At 43.0% G+C, this 22,312-nt stretch overlaps 1 protein-coding gene across 4 annotated transcripts in view; it reads left to right on the forward strand.

The window, feature by feature from the left end:
* Positions 1-22,312, forward strand: part of LOC100116848 (solute carrier family 12 member 4) — a 147,668-nt gene that overhangs the window by 6,311 nt on the left and 119,045 nt on the right. For 3 of the 4 annotated variants that reach the window (XM_016987985.3, XM_008210249.4, XM_008210248.4), the window contains exon 2: positions 9,352-9,420. In XM_016987985.3, coding sequence (XP_016843474.1) covers positions 9,352-9,420 — 69 coding nt within the window. Of the gene's footprint in view, positions 1-9,211; positions 9,237-9,351; positions 9,421-22,312 lie in introns of those variants that run through there. The other variant, XM_031929429.1, reaches the window with a different exon arrangement.

A 22,312-nucleotide genomic window follows, 5' to 3' on the forward strand; every position in this document is an offset into this window, starting at 1 on the left:
CCACGGGCTTGTTTACCTCAAGAGTGCTCTTCGAGATTCCAAAATTGTCTGTACATCCATAGCTGAATTAGAAATTTGACGCTCGAAATTTCAAGTGTATACAAAATAATAACAATTAACTTTGTCCGTTGGCTCTGAATTTGATACACAGTCGAAATAAGCGGTTGACTTGCGCCAAGTGTCGTCGTTGATTCACACTCCGATGCAGCTGTATCTACATCTAGCCACCCATACGCACACGTGCGGACGTTGACGACTGCTCTCGCTCGGGTAGCGATGCAAGCAAGTATACCAATACATGTACTGTGTGTGTATACGCGAGTCGCATTAACGTGCTAACACGTGGCGCCCCCGCGAACTTCTACAAGGCGCGGCACGCGCGCGAGCCTCTTTTATTGTTGCTCTGGCGTCAATGAGTTCGAGAGGACTGCGCTCGTGTATAGTGAGTTAGCTGCGAAGAGCTCGAAATTGGCACGTGTCACTGGTGAGGCGATAAGCGTAGGCGTCATTTTGCACTGCAAGTGCCCTCTCGCATGGATTGCGAGATTTGGTTATAGTCCATGGAAATTATGAATTATTGCGGTTAACTCGAAACGACGATATCGCGCGACTTATTAATTACGAGGACATTAGAGAATGGCGGAGAGCTTCGGCTTTCTTATTGAGCTTTTAAGCTTTCGGTGAGACCGATAATTTTATTCGAATTCAGCTTTCAACCCTCCAGTTCCTCTAAAAGCGTATTATTCATTCAAACGCTACTTCGTTCAGAAAATACCATCGAAGCGTACATAATTACGCTACATCAAACTTGGATGTTTTAAAATTAAAAAGCAAGCACGTCTCACCTCGTTACCGGAATAATAAAATCCCTTATTAAAGAAGACAATTTGGAGCACGCAGAAATTAAGCCCAGATCAGACTTCCGAATTCACAGAGCGATACGCGATCGAGTCTCTCATTTGCGATGCACACGGAAAGGCGTCGCGCGAAAAATCATTAATACGATGCTTTGCATACGAACAGCGTTGATGAAATTGATCACTCACTGCAGTGAGCACACAACGCAAATTGTATTTTCCCGTGAGGAAGTTTGTTTGTCTGATAAATCAAAGCACACGCTGCACTTATCTAAGCGCGCGCGCGCGTGTCACGCAGCGAGCCATCATACAACTCACTGCACTGAACAAAGCCGAAAAATAATCGCGCAAACATGCATCATCGTCACGGGGGAAAACAAACCAAAGAGCCATTGTTTCAGAAGCCTCGCGCGGATCCCGCTTTCATTTCTCTCCCGTGTTTACTGGGCAAATAGATCAAGTTAATAGCGGACATTCCGCGGGGCGTGCGCGGCATCCTTGAACTTGAATCGTTGAAACGAGCGCTACACAGTCAAATAGACGCCTTAAAGCGAGAGTACAGTTATCTCACGGCATACACACACACACGCACACGTGCACACACATGATTCCCTCGTGGCTCGTTTACCGCGTTCAATCGAACGAGGCGAAATCCGCTGTCGCCAGTGCAGGCACATGCAAATTAGCAAACTTGCGCGCAGCTACACTAATTCGAATGAATCTATAAAATAGTTGCATTCGCGATCGCACACACACAGTCACGGCAGACACGCGTGTGGCGCGTTGCCAAGTGTCAAAAAAGGGCAAAATGTGGCGCACGACGGAGGAGGACGGGGGGTACCGAGAGATCGCGAACTGCGGGGAATCGTGCGCGCGTTATTTATCATCGGAAAGTTAGAGAGGGTGAGAGAGAGAGAGAGAGAGAGAGAGAGAGGGAGCAGAGTTCCCCTCCTTGCAGTGGCTGAAGAGCCGTCGCTCGGGACGACGTTCCTCCGGGTGAACTTTACTACTCAGCGCGACGCCGTCGGGGAATCCTCCGGCAAATTAACAAACGCGTCGTGCCAAGAAACGAGCGCGCGCCACACTTTCGCCGGGAATACGAATAAATTTTCACCGAGCAGCGCATGTACCTATAGCTACTGAATTTCCGCTTCTGCTGCTGCTGCTGGCTTCCTCATTTCTGCGATGCAATATGCATATAGCTTGTATACAGTGGTTCGCGTCGATTGATTCATTTTTTTCCCTATCTCTCTCTAGTCAAGGTTTCTTCCCTCTTTATTTTTTTAATTCTACTTATTTCGGGGGAGGAGGGCTTGTTTTTGAGGCAGCGAGTGCGAGAGGGAAAAATTTCCATACAAATTGCTTTCTGAATGGGCGAATCTCATTGCCTTGAATTTCGCAGGCGATTTTTCGCTCTTCCCACTACGAGGCTGCGAGACAATGTATTTACGGGCTTGCGACGGAAAACAATGTAGTTGTCGAGGCGGTTAATTATGTTTGCCAGCTGCTTGTCGAATTTCGGTTTTACGGCTCTATCGATTCGGCTTGATTATTGCAGCTGAAGAAAGGCAAGCGAGAGAGAGAGAGAGAGAGAGAGAGAGAGAGAGAGAGAGAGAGAGAGAGAGAGAGAGAGAAAGCCTTTTGTCTCAATCCATCACGAAAAGTTCTGCTGCACCTGCAATTTTACTCGAAACCAGGTGATTAACTGCAATTTCGTAATCACGGGTAAATAGTTCAAGCTTAAAACGGGTAAAAGCTTTATAAGTATATGCTATTTACTGTTATTATAAACCTTGAATAAACTACGGTATATAGATGTCGTAGTTTAAGTCAACATTTTTTTTTCGTAAATACGTATATTGCATAACCAAATGTTCTTGTACGTCTTTCGTTCGCAGTACATAAAAGCAAGACTTGAAAACAATAAACAATGAGCTGTATCGACTACGTATCACGTTGCATATGTCCATTCAGAGAGAATGAAATCCTTCGCCACTCGCAGCTTGATAAGCCGTGAGATTCGCGATAGCGCGCAATAACTGGGAAAAAGAAAATACGAAAGCATCATCCTTTGCAGAAGCACGCGCATAGCCAGTTCAAATATTTGCTGTCGACGCAAGCGTATTATTTGTTCGATCTTGCAATGATTCCTCGATATACCATGCGAGTTTCATGCTTCCAAGAAGAAATGGACTCTTCCCGTTTATCTTACCCTGGATTGATATTGATATTTTTCACGAGGTTCAACAATTGCTTCACAGCAGGACAATTGAGCTGGGAGAACCTATTCGCACGTGTGTTTAAAGGATTAAGAAAATACAAACACGAGTCTTCGTTTTTGGAATCTTCCGTATTCGTAAAAATTCAAAAAATTCGATTTTCACCTGAACTTACCAGACGAACCGCGATAAAAAAAGTTTGCATGAAGAATAAGGTGATTTGAACAAATGTTTATTTGACAATCAGAAAAAATTATACAACAATATAAAGATAACATCACGTGTAACGTTCTTCTGGTATTAAATGCTTAGATATGCGTTCATTGACGTTTACATTGTATCATGTGAACGTCCCACGCACTTCACTATACATTTCCCACTTTATTGTTTCTGTAAGCTTACTCCTTAATCTTTGTTGATTTTAAGAATTAAGACCTCGGTTATTCCGTGTACTTATTGTAATCTTGAACATGCTTAACTAATTATTGACATTATGATTGCGTTGTACTTGATTAGTAAATGAATCAGAAGAGGAGCTTCATTGCTTTATGCGGATAGAAATTCTACTCTAAGATGATTGGGTCATGATACTCTAGACTAAAACAACTGAACATTATAATCAATAATGTATCCACTAAATCGTACTAACTTTGAGCGAGCCTCTTGCTAAGAGTGTAAATGGCTTTGATATCTTAACGATACGATGGTGCTATCACACTACTTTTTTTAAATTCCTGACTCTTTTACTATACCCGCCGACAACGTTCATATGCAGCGGGCGTGATAACCGCATAAGGACATTTTCTACCGACTGATGTGAGCGCGACCGATTCGTGTCAAGTGTCGAGCCAGCGAAAGATCGAGTGAGCAAAATCGAGGGAGTGAGAGACTCAAGTTTCCGCAGCAAGTAGCAAATCAAGGTTGCCAAACTACGTAACAATCGATAGGTCGATACGCGCGACTTGGTAAGACGGGCCTCGTCGCGTTTTTTCATTTTTACCTATACCCGTCATAACTTTTTTTTTCATTTTCCGACTAAAGAACTATACTACGCGAGTTTTATCCACGCGTTTTTGTTGCAGGGAACCATGTTTATTTACGAGCGCGTGGAATCTTTTTTTTCGTGCTTATAAGCTTTGCTTGGTCGTCTCTACTCGACTTAGGAGTCGTCGTTTTCTCGACTTTCCATTCTGGTCGTGCCACGTCTCGGTTGCCAGTACTGCTGGTTTGAGAGATTTCAAATTTATGGTCGCTGTCTTTGTCGTGCCGAGGATGTTGCTTTAAGCTTTGTACTCTCTCGCTTATCTGCAGTGGTAAACTCGGCACACACACGTGTGTGTGCGTGTGTGCGGCAGACAAGCTTTCTTTATTATTTTTGGCTAATAGAACGAGAGATGTCGGCGTTTGAAACGTTTGTACAGAGTTTTGCAGTGGAGTGAAATAATGAAACACATCATACGATCACTTTAGTTAGCAGCGATTGCTTGCCAAATCCAATTAGGACTTCTCGCATCCAATATTCGCTTTTCGCTTCGATCGATCTTGTTATACATGCAAACCATAATCAGGGTATATCGCCTTTGCTGTTCAAAGGGGTCGGCACGTTCCAAAGACGCTCTGAGTTTGCAGCGTTTATCGAAGTCTTCCGCTTGCATAAATCATTGCCAAAGCAACGACTCGAAATAAAGAAGATCGCGTTGAGAGTTTCATGACTTATTCAACGGCAATACTTTCATCGACCTTTTATTCAGATGCTTTTTACATCGTAAAACTTGAAAAGTTGATCCCGAATGCACTCTATATGCACATCCATCAGGTTTCGTTTGTATTATTAAACAGCGGGTACATCGTCTTGTTAACTCACTTATGCATGCTAAGTCTGGGGTATATCATTCGAAATGATAGTCAATTGACTGGTGTATGCACATAAAATACTTCGCTTTAATTGTCGTTCTCCATAAGCTACACGCGTCGCTATCGTGATTCTGTTTTCAATCCACGCATTTCTCACGCTCTATGCGTTAAAAGCATCGGCAACAACAAGCTATCTGGAATAACGTGAACAGCTTAAGAAATGAAAAAAGTTTTAACTGCAGCGTCCTTTTTGATATTATCAAGGAGTGTTCATTCCTTTAATACATACAGCCGATGTGCTAACCGACGCATACGGAGAAGTGGTGGTAACGCAGCTTATTGGCGCAGGTCTTCTAACGTAAGTGGTATCAGGTACGCGCGTTTACCACTCGGCTACGTGATCCATTGTGTGTTTGCTGCTATTGTTCAAGCGCGGATAAGCAGTAGATTTAGGGCAATAGTTCGAGGGCCCTTGTCTAGGCGAAACGCTACATTGGTATGGTAAACATATATATTTCGCCACGTGCACGAAGCTTTTCTTTGAGACCGAAACCTTTGGAGAGATCAAAGTTCGCAAATTGTGGAAGTGGTCTTGATTTTATTTATCTGCAGTAACGAATCAATAAAAAAACGAGTAAAACAAAGAAATGGTTTGAGTTAATGAGACTCACTAAGGGTTCTGTTGTATGAGTACGTAATGTAAATGTTTACCGATGCTTTGTGTCACACGAAAAAGGTATAAACGTTCGGTACCCATAAAGAATAATGTTACTACCCTTTCAAACCAGAACGCGTCTTATGATGTTTTTTATTCGTTCCAATGACCAAACGTTGCTCGGAATTTGCATAACTTTCATTCAGTCCTTTTTATCTGGAATAGCGCGCATTCACATTTTTTAGTCTGTCTTTTTCTCGATGCCCGGCGCTCTTTGTCGTTATGCCAGTATAGTGTCGCGCTTTCTGCCAATTGCCACTCATTGATGTTCACTGGTGCATACGCGCGCACACACACGCAGGCACACGTATATGTATAGGTATGTGTTATTAATGGATGTACTGCACCAAAGCTGACATGCGGTGGCAGCTGCAATATGCGCATTAATTTTGTCGTTGAGGATTTATTTGCGCGCTGCGAGAACGCGGTTTAATTCCTTCAATCAGCTCGATCATAAAGTGAATGCACATCTCGGCGAAGAGTTCGACGAGAGTTTTATTATATGCGAGCGATGATGGAAATATTTTTCAATCATCGGCACCCTTATATTGACTGACGTAGTTTGTTGGTACGTGTTCTGATTCTGTGAATTCTATCTAAGAATGATTGATTGCTGATCGGAAGGAATTTGACACGACTTATCCGATTCCAATAGGACCTTTATTCTCGTTCATTGATTATTTTGAGTTTTGGAATAAGTCTGTTAGTAGATTTATACTTTCAAATTATGAAGCTGTTATTTTTAACGAAATGATTCAGCCCGACAAATGACTCGGGCTCATCAGTAAATTATGATACATAATTATTAACTCTCTCGTTCTGACTGCTCGGTTTTAAGATAAATATTTGCAGTATTCGCAAATGCCAATTGAAACATTTGACGGAATTTCATTGAATTATTAAGATGAAAATCAGCTATGCAAATTAATGAATACGTTCAGCGATATACCATTACAAAATGAAGAGTCCAATTAAGGTAATTTATTTCTAAAAGCTTCCACATCAAGAAGCTGAGAACAAACGACGAATAATGAATCAATAAATTAACAATATGATAAAGAGAATCATAACGAGATGAACATCATGTTAAATGTTTAAACTGTAAAAAATTACTTATTTAATTAAATTAACTATTACATGCAGTGCGCAGACTCGACTAATTTCCAGAATTTGTTAATCTCCAAACTCAAATATGCATGTATAGTAGTAATTTATTTCAACGCACATGTCATCATATTTTATTCATCAGTTTCTCTCAAAATTGCCTACTCCATTCTCGACAATTGTGAGTCACTCGTTGATGATGCTTTTTATCTTTTCATTCTTACTTTGCGCACGTAAAACTCAGGTAATTTAAAATTAAAATAAGATCTACGCTCGAGGCATGTCTGCCGTTGGATGAAAGTTTGCAAGTACCATTTCTACGTACATCTACGGCGAAGCACAGTTGAAAGAAATTGTAGAGGGAATGCTAAGAAAGAGCAAAAATAATAAGCTATTTTATGGATGTGTTTTCTTTTGTAATTTTGTGCAGAATTACGACAAATTTAATTAGATGAAAAACTTGAAATGTTATATTTCTAAAATGAGTAAATTCATTTACAAATTATGTTTAGAAATAACGTATAATCTCATGTAAATACAAATGAGGCTACTATTAGCCTCAATAGGAACTCTAACTAAGGTACCAGCATCTCGACAAGAGCGTGCAAATTCGTTTTAATTTCGTTTAACTTTACGCGTGACAAGTTTGTACAGGTTTGTATACCTTAATTGAAGAGCGAATGCATTATTACTGCGCATTATTTAACTCGCTGACATTGTCGTTGATCTTCGCCAGTATCATAAAACTATTTGCGAAATCTTCTTAAGTACGTGGGATTACCGGTGAAGTCGTAATCTATATCGAAAGTCTTACGTCTTACTTCCAAGAGTCTCCGATACCCGATATTTTTCCGCTTCCAGCTCGAGCTTTCAAGATCATTTTCAGATAATGTCCCTCTTTGTGAAAATAGCTACACACCTTCTGACGACATTCCCGCACCGCATTGATCCAAGAGACGTTGATATATTGGGTTGAAAAAATATTCCTCTCAGGAGGCGGAGTATACCCTTCTAGATCTCGCTCCCCAGCGGCGATCGATCGAAAATTCGAGTCCGCGTCGGCATCTCCCTGTTCCGTCAGTTTAGCGCGCTTACGTAACGAGGTTCACTTTGGGATTGAAGGTTACGCGGATATACACGCCGACTCCGTGCAGTCCACTCGATTATACATTTCGCAGCGGGCAACACTACTCGCGGGTAGAGAGATGCAAATGATGCATTCTCTTGCGTCAGGCGAGCGGATCCGAAAATAACCTGCTCTGGCGTAATCGCACACGACGTACCATCGCCTCATCCCTTATGCTGTATACACTGCGAATATCTTGCCTACTGTCGAGTATATCTCGAGATTACAGAGGCTGTACGAGTTGTCGGCTCTTTCTCGAAATTCAACTGGCTCATTCCGCTCCGCTTCTTCTTTGCGACTGGCATCTTGTACATTCTCATTTCGCGCGCTTTCTTAGCGCAGAGATTACAGACTGACTCGCGTTTGTATCGCAAGCATGTTTGCTATTTTGTCGAGGAATTTTTATATAACAGCAACGTTGCACGTAGCTGATGAAAACGCGCCAGCTCGTCAGTGTATACATGTGTAGGTTCGATGTATCGAAGATTCTCCGGTGCAGTAAGGCTGCGCTAATAAAATTAAGGAATTTAATTGAATTTGCAGGCGAGCGCGCCAACTTTAATGACATAAACCGGAGGTCGCGAATTCCCCTCGCTCTATAGCCAATGAATTAATCGTCTGCCAAGTGACACGATGTAGAGTAGCCCTCGGCGCAAAGCGTGGAAAAATTGAATCGCAAGTGACCTCGCAAATCCATAATGAAAATGCGACTTTCGATTGCAATCGCAAAGCGGGCAAGCTCGGAAGCTTGAATGACTGCTGAACCAGAAATGCCGAAATTCCGATCCTCATCGACGGACAATCGAGCCGGTAATCACTGCGTGCTGGCCTTGGATTCGGAAATGGCCGCGGGCTAAGAGGCTCGCGCACTCACGTTGCATAATACGCTCGCCCAGGCAGACCGTCCCGCGCTGTATGTGTCTGTGTGTTGCATGCAGCTATGGCTGCAGGGAAATAGTTGAGCGGCGGAGCATAACCCGTCGGCGGGGTTTCGCATCGACCGGTGGGGTGGGGCTTAACCCGCGTGTGCGACCGCGTCAGCACCTTTTCTTCTTCTTCTTCTGCTGCTGCTGCTGCTCTGTTTGTGTGTGTGTAGGTGTGTGTGGGTGTGAGTGTGGGTGAGAGTGTGGGTGAGTGTGGGTGAGTGTCTCTTGCACCCAAGGCCGAGTTGTCGCGAACTCGAGGAAGGTCCATCGGTGCAATTAATTGACGCGAGCTTTGTCACAGCTATACTCTGTGTGTGACGATGCTGTGGCTTCGGTCTTGATGAGGACGGTTTGATCGTCGTTCTCTTGTGTATTGCATAGCTATTTGAGACGGTCTTGTATTTTGACATCGTTATCTATACATCATGATACGCTGTAAGGGGGTTGATCTTACAGAGTAGCTTCAAACGTTATTAAACGTTTTTTCATACGATTATAATAATAAAGTACACAATATCGAAACTGCTAAAAGTCACGATTCTTATTACAGATGGGCAGCAGTCGGAGCGGAACGGAACACCCCTACTGGAGCATTTTCTCGACATCAGCACCACTACATGTAAGTTAGACGTTGACTTTTTCAAATATACATATATCACATCGCCGTATACATAAGTAGTTATTTGATATCGGAGATATTCATGAATACCTCGAAGCTATAAGTATAATGAGTTCCTCCTTCGACTCGATCAATTCATCTAGAAACGAACATGGTATGAAATCTTTTATTCAATCCGTGTACGTTATGAAGAGTATAGCATTAAAAAAATTAGAAAATGCTAATTTCGTTCCAATAAAATAACCCGAGTTCCCGGAGATCACTTACCCGCTGCAATACGTGTATCCAGTTCCCGTTCGAGTCTCGTTTAAAATGACGACAATGGAAATTAAAGGCACCCCCCACCGTCTATTTTTACAATCCGACGATAGGAGGCGGAAACGGATATCGGGCTCATCTTTTATCTGCGGTCGGAATCGATGCGCGCGCAGCTTCGTTAAAATTCTGTGCCTATAGCCTCTCCCTGCGCGCGGTCGCGAAATTTATCTCCCGCCGAGTGATTTGACCGTATCACTTTCGCGTTGACTCGTATACCAATATTCCGGGCGCTGCAAACGTTTTCGTTCATATTGCGTATGTAAGTGGAATACAATGGCTATATGGAGACGCCTATCAATGTTCGGCAATCATTGCGGCCGGTATATAATTGTGACATTAAAAATCGCTTTCCACAACTTCTCGCTCGCGTTACCAGATAAATTCTATACCTTACATAATTGCAGAATCTTATGTCGCCTCCAACTGGATCTCGAATCGCACGCGGCTTTTTCCTCTTTTTCGATCTTCCCGCTGCATTCGCGGCGTTAATGAAATTCAGTTGAATTTTCATTCGACTTTGTTCGCTCTGCGCTCGACTATTTTCACCCTCCTTTTTCAGTTCGCGTGGAGTTTTAAACGGAGAGTTTTAATCGCAGTTGGCCCAGATAAATTATCGTGAAACATGGGCTAATGAAAATCCAGCGATGATGAGAAAACGCGCATCGTTGTTTTTTTGTTTATCGCACCCCCGCATACGCCTGCGCACTATAAGAGCGCACCAGGCAATTTCCTTCTAGAGCCTAGTAAAAAGCGCGTTTCGCTTCTGGTATACGTCGCGGTTTAACGTCACATATACACAGCGACGCCCAGAAGAATGGCAGACAGCTTTCTCCTCGGGTTCTATAATTAAAGATACAGTTTTCATAGCCACATACGTACACCGCGGAAATTCCAAGCTCGCGTGTACAGTAATTGTTTCAATTTTCCCGACGTCGCGATCCTGCAGCCCCGGGAAAATCAGCGAGCTGCTGCTGGCGACATTGCGAGAAGCGACGTCGTTGCGATTTCTCTCCCGCACGGTATAAGAACGTTCGTCGCGCGCAATTATATCGGCCATTAAGCACCGAGGACTGCGTTTGATCAGCGTAAAAGACCTTTATCCGGGTCAAGTCGGTAAGAAAGCTAGATCTCTCCTACATATACCAACTTCCTTAAAAGCCAGTTGTGCAGTTGTATATATCTAGATATGCATAGACGTAGCGCGAAACATTGCTTTCCTTCCAAAGCTCTGTGTGTGAACTGTGTATATATAGCCTCGAGATCTGCGTACTTTTCCGCAGGCTTGAGATCTCGCCGCGGGGGACCATAATGCCGGGGAACGTAGAAACTTCCTCCGGCGGTGCTCTACCGTATCCTTTCTCCGAGTGCAAGAGGGCGGTTCATCTCCCTCTCAGCCGTGCAGTTCTTTCTCCTTTGCGCGCGACCTGCGCAGTCTCGAGGCGGCCCATTCTTCTGGGGAAGAACTCTTTCTCCGAGAGTTTAAAAGGTGCGAGCGGTGTGGCGGTCCTCTTAATTTCCTGAACGATCGATCGTTGATTCATTTCGACACTGATTATAGAACTACTATAGGTTCTGTGCTTCACTCGGGAGCTTGCTGCGCGACTCGATATTGATTTTAAAATATCCTGATGTCTTCCGCGGATATAAAACAAAGCCCGTCGCATATATAGAATTTTTGCCTTCCGCGCGTCCGGTTTTATGTCGCGCGCTGAGTTGCCTCCTGCACAGCTATATGCATGCCAGTGCGGGCTGGCTCGCGCGCGTGAATGTGTCTACACACGCGCACATGCACGACGGGGAGGCTGCAGCGATTGTTTGCTGCCCTCTCTCCCACTCTCCATAGCTCCCCCGGAGCAATAAATTCGCGAAACGCGCGCGGCCAGTATACTCGGGCCGAGATGTACGTATAGGTATACGCGCACACAGCGAGAGCGAGAGGGAAGCTGCACAGATCCGCGCCCGACCCAGTTCCAGCGGAGCTGCATGCATATCGACCTCACGCGCATCCGGATGATCGGAGCTTTCGCGTTTCTCGGGAGAGCATATTGTTACAAACGGAGAGGAGACAGAGTCGAAAGCGAAAAAGTAGACGACGGGACTCGAACTCGCGGACCCGAGAGCCAGAGGCCTGTTCTCTAACCACTGAGCTAACGTCTACGATGCATTCGGACGCTATGCATCGTAGTACGGCTCGACGGACTCTTATCGCTGATTCGTCTTCGCTGCTCGCGTTGCAGACGTGTGCGTCTGTGACAATATAACGATTCGTTTTTAATTTTCGTCCGATTAAATCCATCGACTACCACGCGGTTTACGAGTGCCGCGAGCCGGAGCTGATGCTGTTCTGTGCAGGAATTTTATACGAATTCGCAGGCGCCTGAAAGAAGCTATTTCGCTTTGGCGGAAATCTGAAATATTATATACGAGCAATACGTATTGCGAGCTTGGCTTATACGCCTTCGTCTCTCTATACACTATATATACGGCACAGTATCTCGCCCTCGGCGAGCCATATTTCTCTCGCTCTCGGGCTGACGCACGGAAGCTGTATCGCCGTTTTGAATAGAGGAGAAGCGCTCTTTTTCGAAAAATCTCCGCACCCCGAGGCGTCGTCGCTTTTCCATGTTATTGCGGCTGATCATCGCCATGCATTATTCGCGAGCGTGCGCACGCCGAGCAATTATTCAACAATATCTTGCGTATATATGCGGGAAGCCAACTGATTCGAACCACGAACGTATAGCGAACGAAACTTTCGGACACTGCACTACTCTGCTGAATAAACGGACGTCATTCGCAAAACACATACGTACGCAGTATATTCAAATAGAGCGAGAGAGAGAGAGAGAGAGAGAGAGAGAGAGAGAGAGACGAGTTTCGCGTATAGCGGTAATAGTTGTGGACTCACTCTCCCGGAGCTTCGCAGACAGTGCGCGCAGCCAAGTCGATTTGCGCGGATGCGCACATATTCATCGACGCGAGATTTTCGAACAAAGACGTTTGGACAGTTAGGAGCGCTGCGTGTATTAAGCGGTAAGCGATTCGCGCAGTTCGAAATGCCGAGAGCTGGATGCGCGTGAGATTCTCCGTCGAGGTGTATTCTGAATTCGCGAGTTATAAGGTGTATATCTATTATTGTATCCATCACAGAATTAAATATAGTTGTACAATTTTCAATTCACGACAGCATCGACTCTATGGAAGATTTTTTCTACAATACAGCAAGTTACTCCGCTGATTCGTTTCAGGCGATAAAGAAATCCCAGCGCGTATAACCCATGCTCCGGCAGTATAGCGCTTCCGATTGGTAATTCCATTAGCCTCGCCCCGATCGTTAGCCGAGCTTGTTTCCACTCGCCTTGTCGTATAGGTAAATACCTCGTGAAGAAGCTCGAAAGGGGCACGTCCTGATTAGTAAAATGAAGTCAACGACGCGACAGATCTAGCTGGTGTGCAAAGTGATGAAACGAGAGACGAGACACTATAATACGATATATAGATAAATACCGATTGAATAAGTTATAACTTGCGATTGGAGATTTGTCGCCAGTGCTTTGCTGCTGCTCAGCATCAGGGTTGTGATTTGTGGTTATTGCGAGAGCGCGAGCTTGAAAGCTCGCTTATGCTGATGGTCATTGTCGCTGGGCGGAATGAAGGTGCCATCGCTTATTGGCGCGGCTGTTGCTTCGTGCTTTTTTAATTACACGGCTCGAGCGATCCAGCCACTGATGAATTAATCGGAATTTTCGTGCGGTTTATTTCGCTGTACAGGCTACCGCGGTATTGCGTGTCGTTGATTCATTGAACACGAGCAAAACGAGAGTCGAGCTAAATGCAATGCAGAGACAACTCTAACATTTCTGACCAAAGTCGTAGTATTTCTACTCGAATTTTCGTCCCCTTTGAGCTGGTTCTATGTCGCGCTCTCTATATTTTAGTCCGAAAATTCCAAACCAAGAGAGATAGATAAACAATAACATATGGGACATTCCCATACGCGTGAACGATCGATCCGTTGCCGCGCTCGCGGATATAACCAATCGCGACCCATATTCGAATGGCAAACATTTTTCGTGCACAAATTGACTATTCCTCGTTATAAACAGAATTGAAAAATTCGAAAAAAGAGAGGTAGAGCGTCGAGTCAGATCGATATAATGTATACACAGGTCATATTTACACGAGAGAATCCACGAAACTGAGCATTCAACAAACGTGGAACGCGAACGTAGTTCAATTTGAAGAAAAAAGATTGGTTGTAATAATCGATTCATAAGTGAAAATTGAGCAAAAGAACAATGTTACATCAAAATCTGTTATGTCTGGTAACACTATATAGCTGTTCCAGTCGCTAATTTTTCATGGAATGATTCATATGCGTTATACACATGCATCGCGTGTGCAAGAGGAGAAATAGACCTGAGGCTAGGTCGCGGCAGGTGTCAAGGCCGTGTCGTCGATAATCATTGGACATTATAGACTTTGCCCTTTTTACTGCTGCTACTGTTGCCACGTCAATCTATATCGACCCGCAGCGCAATTCGATGCATTTCCTCTGTATCTGGCCGTGACTGTCCGGTACACCTATGAAATAGGCCGACAATACGGTCACACACGTGGCCGCGAGTATCGATTCGTTTTTTAAGGGGTCGCGAGTGCGCGCGGATATAGTTTATCGCTTCGCGAAGCAATTTATTTCCTTCAAACATTTTTTACGATTTTTTACGATCTCGTCGTCGATGAAGGAGAAGAAGAAGCTCGCGTGATGGAGTGTACAGTCGCATGTTTCCCGGGCGATTTAATTTGGAATAACATGCTTCTTTTACGGATTTTGCTTTAGCTCCGGAAGTATTTTCAAATGGTTTCGGGCTAATGATCGATGGCTCGCGGAGAAGAAGGAAATGGGAATTTTGCTGTGCTGCTCTGGAACTGGCAGCTAGGCTGTATTTGATTTAGCTACTTTCCACTTGTAAAAATTCCACACACAATGGATGTGAGCCTCAACTTCCTCGAGAGTTTATTTAATCAACTTTCACTATACATAGCTACAGTCACCGATCGCTAAGAGATATGCAACGAAATTAGTAAATTGAATTGTATTTCTCCGCGCGTGTAATAATAAACTCGCGTAGTAGTCCGCGTGTTTCGCTTGTCTAAAACGAAACCGGCGCGGGACTTCGTTCGAGCAGATCCGAAAAGAAAGGCGAGGTTAACAGCTCTGGAAAACTAACTTTTGCCCGGCTAGCTGAACCTGCAATTTCCTTTTTTCTTCTCTGCTGCGCGAAAACAGCAAAAAAGTCTGTCAAAGCTTTCTCTCTACCCGCTGCAACTAATTGCAAGTCACCGGTAGTGTACACCTCCCTTCGCAGCCATCGCCTTGTATAGCATATGTAATAGTCATCAATTAGTCGGTAAATTCCACAGGCGAGCGATACAAACTGCTGGTGTATTTTCCATCACCCTCGGCTGAGCCGTGTGTATACTCGGGGCAAAAAAGCCAAGGGTGAGAAATCGCTCTGTCGATTTCTGCAGTTCGGCCCGTGTGCCGCGCGAGCACAGTATACACGTCGCGCGCACCGCAGGGGAGGCTAATGGTCCCGGGCAATGCACAACACACGCCTGCGCGCGCGGCGTCGTCGTCGCTACACAGCCCTGAACTGGAACGAGGTTCATTGTCTGTGACCTTAGCACCGACTCTCTCTCTCTCTCTCTCTCTCTCTCTCTCTCTCTCTCTCTCTCTCTCTCTCTCTTTCCCTCTTCGGTTTATTCATAAATGCAGGTTGCCTCGATTGTTAACTGGCTCGCGACATGCGAGCCAGACCTTCGCCGTGTATACCTATAGTTATATATACAGTCGTGGCGCGGCTGACTGAACGATGACCGCTTCCCCTTGCACCACGCGTAACCTTCAGGCACACACATAGCGCATACGCGATGATCGTTATCGCGCCTTTTTCTGTCTGACTTCGCTACTGCTGTCCTTTTCCTGACAGCTGCGCGTTTTATTTATGCGAGCTTTTTCCCGGGTGTCTCGCGCAGTGAGAGGGAGAGAGAAAAAATTATTTTTCGGCCGCGACGGCTTTCTTCGGTTTTATGCGCTGCAGATCCGGCTTTAGAGCTTTCACGCTCGCGCGCGCGCATTTCCTCGCTCCGCGCTGTGTAACGAAAAAGCCCGAGAGTCTCTTTATGACCTTTCAGCCATTGTTCTCCCTCCCTCGGCGGGAGAGAAATTTTTAAATTTTACGACACGAGCTCTCCCTCTGGCTATAATTTTTTCCCCGTCTATATATATTTTTTTCAGACCTTGTCGCGCGCGCGAGTAATAATAGTAATAATCGAAGAAATTTTGAATTTTAAACGCGCCCGTTTTAAAATCGATGATTCAATTTCATTCCCTCTGTCTCCTGATGTGTGTGTGTGTGTGTGTGCCTTATAGCAGTAGGTCACGGAATTTCTCCTTGGCGCGTGTACATGCACGCCGCAGAGTAATTTCGAAATTGAATATCCATAACTCGATACGATCTGCATAAATATTCACTTTCACTCTCGCAAGTCTCGCCTCCCATATCTCCTAATGCCGCATTCGCGCAATCGTGTATCTGAATTGTTCGATTCGCGCGTGAGCCGTTTTTCTCGCGTCCTTGAAACTGACGATTATCAATCACCGCCTCTACATCGAAATTAATTTTCCCGACCGCCATTGCCACTCCCTCCTCTCCTGCCCCTCTCTCTCTGTCTCGTAATTTCTAACGCCCTTACCCCGACCAAACGCGACACGGTAGTATACAGTATTCTCCCAGCACGTTATTTTTAGATTACCGGCTGATTGACAATACGACACTCTGCACACAAACGTCCTACACTGAGAAAACTAGATAATAAAATTTACTACGTATACAGGAAAAATTACTATATTATATAGTAACGGGCGGTTATACTTGCTTTGTATTAAATTTTACTATCCAGATAGTAATTTCTATACTGAAATGAAATTTTTTTTTCTTGCTGGTCAATTTTACGCGCTTATTCGAATATTATTTATTATTATTATTGATAGTTAATGCTGAAAGAAATAAATGAAAGAAAGAAATTTTTTTGCGGCGACGGGAATCGAATCTACACCTCCGGCATGGAAGTCGAGCGCGCTGACCACTTACCCAAACAGTACTGTTATGTACAAAATTTCAAATCTGATATATTACTCACATTTACTCATGAGTTATTATTAATAATAAATTGACCAAAATTAATAAATAATAGCAGTGAATGATATTTTATCACCTAATAATACCAGATACACAAAAAATTATAGATTTTGGTCTCTGATTACTGCATAAATCAACTTTATAACCTCAAATTCTGGCACACGGAGAAATTCTTAAAATAATTTTTGCTATATAATGTAGTAACAAATTTTAATATAAGTCTAACAATTTTTACTATGAATATAGTAAAAATCGTCATGGAGCGAGTATGACCTGCCGTTACTATCTAATATAGTAATTTTTCCTACATATGTAGTAAATTTTAATATATAGTTCTCTCAGTGTATATAATCGCATAAATATTGCAGCATTGCGTGGTTTGCATGCTGATTGAGCCTTTAAGGTTGTTCGGTATGTATAATTTCGAGGATCGCCGTGTGCGCCTCGGATGTTCGGAGTGCGATGAGTTTTCATCAATACAGACGCGTGTTCAGTCGGATCGTAAAAGTAACGCCGCGTCGATCGATGCTGCGTGTGTGTCGCGAGTATATTTATAGCAGCGAAAGTATGTATAGAGGCGAAAAAAAATTGTCTCGTTACAGGACAGAGAGCGCGTGCGGACCCGCGGTAAAAACATTATATCGAGAACGACGAAGTTAGCCCTCTTAATGGGCTTTCGCGCTGCGAAAGCGAAAAAAATATACGTAAAAAAGTTAAACGAGTTACGCGTCGCAAGTGCCCGTATAAAACGTAAAGGGTGTATACGTATAACTAAACGTATCTGATGCTTTTCAAAAAGAGCCCGTAAAAGAGAGAGAATGAGAGAGCGTTATAAAGCCGGGGAGAGAAAGAGTTTTATCAATTCAGCGCTGCTCAAAGTCACGATATATAAAACCGGCTTTTACCTCGCGCGCTTATGTGACGAAGAGAAAATAGTATATTGTGCAACTAGGGGGGAATAGGGCGATTTCTAATGAGAGTGAGATTTGAGCACGAGACGGAAACGAGTGCTAAAATTTCACCCGAGGTAGAAATTGCCCTCCCCCCCTTGTTACACGCTGTACTTTTTTTGACAAGTGCCTGTAAAGACCCGTATTCATGCATATAGAGTGAATGGTAAGTTGCGCATTTTGAGTCGTAAACCACTCTCTTTAAAAAAATATCAATATTTTTCAAAAATTTGATTATTTTTCAGTGTTTGTGAGTGTTTATGAGTAGCGGGAGGGAATGGCTATTCCCTCCCGCACGCTCGAAATGAGCAGCTTGCCATTCACTTTAGAGGCATGGAAACGGGTCTTTTTCATGCACGTGTTAAGAAAAGAATATTCCGCCTAATGAATTTTTATCAATAAATGTATATGCTGCGCGTTATATAGTATACACGGCAGCAGTAGAGAGCTAGAAAAAAATATCCGCGTCGTTCGATATAGGCTGTTTGCTATTTTTAGTTCCGGAAGGCGCGAGCGAGCGGCGATGGAAATAGGAAAGGGAAAAAGATCGTGCGCGCGCGCGCTTGGTCGTCGTGTTTGCTCGAACAATTTCCATTCGAATTTCTGCGAGTTGTTTAGCGAATTCAGGATCGATCGGGATGGCAGTTATGAAGTCGAAGATTGGAGTGGAAAAAAGTAGAGAGAGAAAAAGATAGACGGTAGAGAATCGTAAACTGTTTATACAGCTGTTCATAAAAGAAAACTGTGACGAGTTTTCGATAAAATACTTAAGCGTTCCGATAATAATTACGGAAAGTGTCCACAAAGAATACGCAGTAGTAACGGTCAATGTTCAGCAAGACAAATACAAAAAGGTGTGTGTACCATATATGGCCAGCACAAACGAGGGGGAAAAACAAACGGCGACGGAATGATCGAACGTTTTCTTACCTCCCCTGGGCAGCAATCGATCATGTCGCAACTTGTACATCAGTGTGCGCCAATGCCAGAGGAGACCAGCTTATTTTCGGTCGTCGCTAGATGTTCCTAGGAGAAGTCGCGCTACATATAAAGTCCCGATGACCCAGTGCCTTTGTTCAATGTCGCGCTAGCCCGAGCTTTATATAAATAAGCTGTCGATGCGCTGTACGATAATCTCGACAGGTGTATAAGCGCGAGTTTGCCATCAACGTCTCGCTTTTTCGGGAAAGGTTGCCTTTTATAAATCGACTTCCCGGCCGCGCGCCTGGCCTCTGCGAACCGGAAAAAGTGGCTGAGATCGTTAAGCGCTCGCGTAAATGTCGTTTTCTCGCAGGCTCGTTCGAAAATTCAAATTTTCACTGGCTGCTGCTGCTGCTGCTGCTGCGTTTCCATCATTTTCCGGATTATATGAAAATGGATTTCCGCAATATGCGGAGTCGATCGGCGAATTAAATTTTGAGCGCGCGCCGTCGCGAAAAAGGAGCGAGAGAGCAGAGAGACCGAAGAAGCTCGGAATATCATTCCGCGAGAGACGTTAGCTTCCTTCCCTTTTCAATCGTCGGCCGCACTCGCGCAAAAGCTAAAATAAACCTTTATGAATAAATATTCCGTCGTCGCTATGGTGAAATATCTCGATGTTTGGAATAAATACGCCGTGAGTCATTTGTTTATTTTCTCTTTGATTTTTCGCTTGCGCAAATACGACCCGAAGGTATATTCGCATTGTATAACTCGATAAACGAAATTCATCGTGTGTTTTAAGTAAATCGACTTATATGCGAGGGGATGTGGGTGAAGCGTGTATGAAAAGGAGCATAAGAGGCAAAGGGAGACAGTTACACAGTCAGCTGTGATGACTGGTAACCTTGCTATTGAATATTCCTGTGTTGAAGCGAATAACCTATACAATAGCAGTCCGAAAATGTTTACAATAATATTAATTCTTCGTGTAATCTAATTGATATCACGACCCTGCATGTCCCAGAATCTCAAACTGTAGTACATCGCATCGATTTAGCCTGTGTTTAGCGTATGTCTATTATACGTCCTACTTGTCTCTTAATAGCCTTTTACTTAAACATATATTTTCGCGCGAAAAAGAAAACAGTGTATCAAATGAATCCGGAAAATCGTTCGCATAAAATGCAGGTCGCGTACCTATATGCATATGCGTGCTAGACTCGCACCTATAAACATCTACGAGCCGGCTGCTGCTTGAATGTCAAAACAACGTCGGAGGCGGCTCGTAAAGGACTTGGGCTTTTTACGGCGGCTCTCGTGGGAATAGCTGCTCGTCCTTCTTTTTCTCGCAGCGAGATTTTTCCCAAGATGTAGTGTACATCGGCATTTGACGCGGCTGATATTCTTCGTCGGCCTTATATTCATGTAGCTCCGGATTTGTTGGAAACGCGGGAGAGGGAAGAGATGTACCTACTATACATAATTATAAACGAACTCTCTCCGTGTAAAATAGTGAAATTTCACTGATTGATAGTGCATATGCGCTAAGTTATACAGTGAAAAGTATGCAACTGCCAAATAGTGACTATTCACTGAATGAATTAGTGAAATGGTCACTGCTTAAATCAGTGAAAATTTCGGATTTTAAATCGATTAGAAATGTACACTGAGGAACAAAAAAATTTTTTTTCTTTGTTTATTTATTTTAGACTTATTATTATAAATTTTTATTAATTTAGTATGAAAATTATATTATTTAGAAACATAGAAATTAAATTAAATTTTTTGTCGATGGCGGGAATCGATCCTGGGTCATCAACGTGGTAGTCGTGCGTGCTATCCGTTTACCTAAACTGAACTATTACGTTCAAAATTTCATATCTGATATATTAGTCTAGGAGCCAGGGGGGTTTTCGTGGCCGACGGAGGTCCAGTTAGACACCAAAGTTTTCTAAGTATATTTTGGCCCACTGATCACGAATTTCGAGGGTATTTTGCATGAACGTGTAAATTAAAAAAGTTATTAACAATTTAATTGTTTAAAACGCTGTAACAAGAAGACATAATACAAAAATTATATTCTAACGTTGAAAATACCTTTCATTTTCACGTAGAAATAGTCTCAAATTTGCAGAAATCAAAAAAATTAATTACAAGTCGAGTTATTGCAAAATTAGTGAATATTACTTGCATAATTCACCTTTTCCATCACTATTTACCGCATAACTTCGGTTCTATTCCAAATTTTTCAACTCAACACCTGTCATTTTGAGCATCAAACATTTCTTTATCGATATCTTAACAAATATTTATAATAAACATTACGGGAAAAAAATTATAACGCAAAATATTAAAAAAAAAGTAAAATCGTATTTTTTTTTGTTTATGACCGATTTTGACCATCTTTTTTTTATCAATGAATAATAAAAATAGTACAGAAGTATTCCTTGTTTAAAAACGAATAATTTCATGTACCGTAAAATTACCAACATTTATCCGCCTGAAAAATGTCCGCCAAGAGGCGTTGATGCGGCGGCGCAAGATACAGCACGAAGAGATACGAAGCTCACAACGATAAGTCCCTTGACATGATAATCTGTGGATTCGCATTGTGACTCTTCTTTAGGTAACACATTTAATTTATTTACAAAGTTTTGTCAATAAATTAATTTCATACATGTCAAGGGACTTACCGTTGTGAGCTTCGTATCTCTTCGTGCTGTTTCTTGCGCCGCCGCATCAACGCCTCTTGGCGGACATTTCAAACGTATTAAGCAACATTTTTTTTTCCTATTAAAACTTTGCTGCATGGGGTGAATGAGGTATGCGGGTTTAAGAGTTTCAGTTTTAGTATCGCTCCTCTCATTTGTTCACTGTTGAATAAGTGAATCAGATTGACTTATTCAAAAGTAAAATTTTTACTTGACAAAATAGTATTTATGTTAGCGACTCATTGATTAGAATAGTCATATTTTCACTGTTCTAAAAGTTAAACCGAATTTTGGTGTCAAAATAGTTATTATTACACTATTTCAACAGTGAAATTGCTTCACTGCATAAATAGTGAAAATTTTCACTGTTTTACATGGAGAGAGAAGAGATTGCAATTTTTTTCTCGAACACGCAGGATATTCCAGGCTCCGGAATGAAGAAGACCGTTAATGGAAAGCAGAACGGGTGTATGTTTATTATAAAAAAAAAGGATGATGCTGCTATCGCGAGCGTAAAAATAACGCTTATGATGAAAAAAAGCCGGAGTGTATACAGCAATATTTTTAGAAGCCGCGCGACGCGTATACGTGTTTAGTCGATACGGGATTCCTTATATAAACTCTTGTGTACGCGCCGCTCGAATGAAATTCGCAAAAAGGGGGATTATGGTCCGTTTACGTGCGTTGTTTTTTTTTCTTTACTTTTTTGATCGTCGATCAACTGACGTCAATGGGAAATTTCACGCCAGGTTACTTGCTCTCTGAAAACATTTTTTACCCGACATAT

Source organism: Nasonia vitripennis, chromosome 4 (genome assembly GCF_009193385.2).
Source record: "Nasonia vitripennis strain AsymCx chromosome 4, Nvit_psr_1.1, whole genome shotgun sequence".
Lineage (NCBI taxonomy): Eukaryota > Metazoa > Arthropoda > Insecta > Hymenoptera > Pteromalidae > Nasonia > Nasonia vitripennis.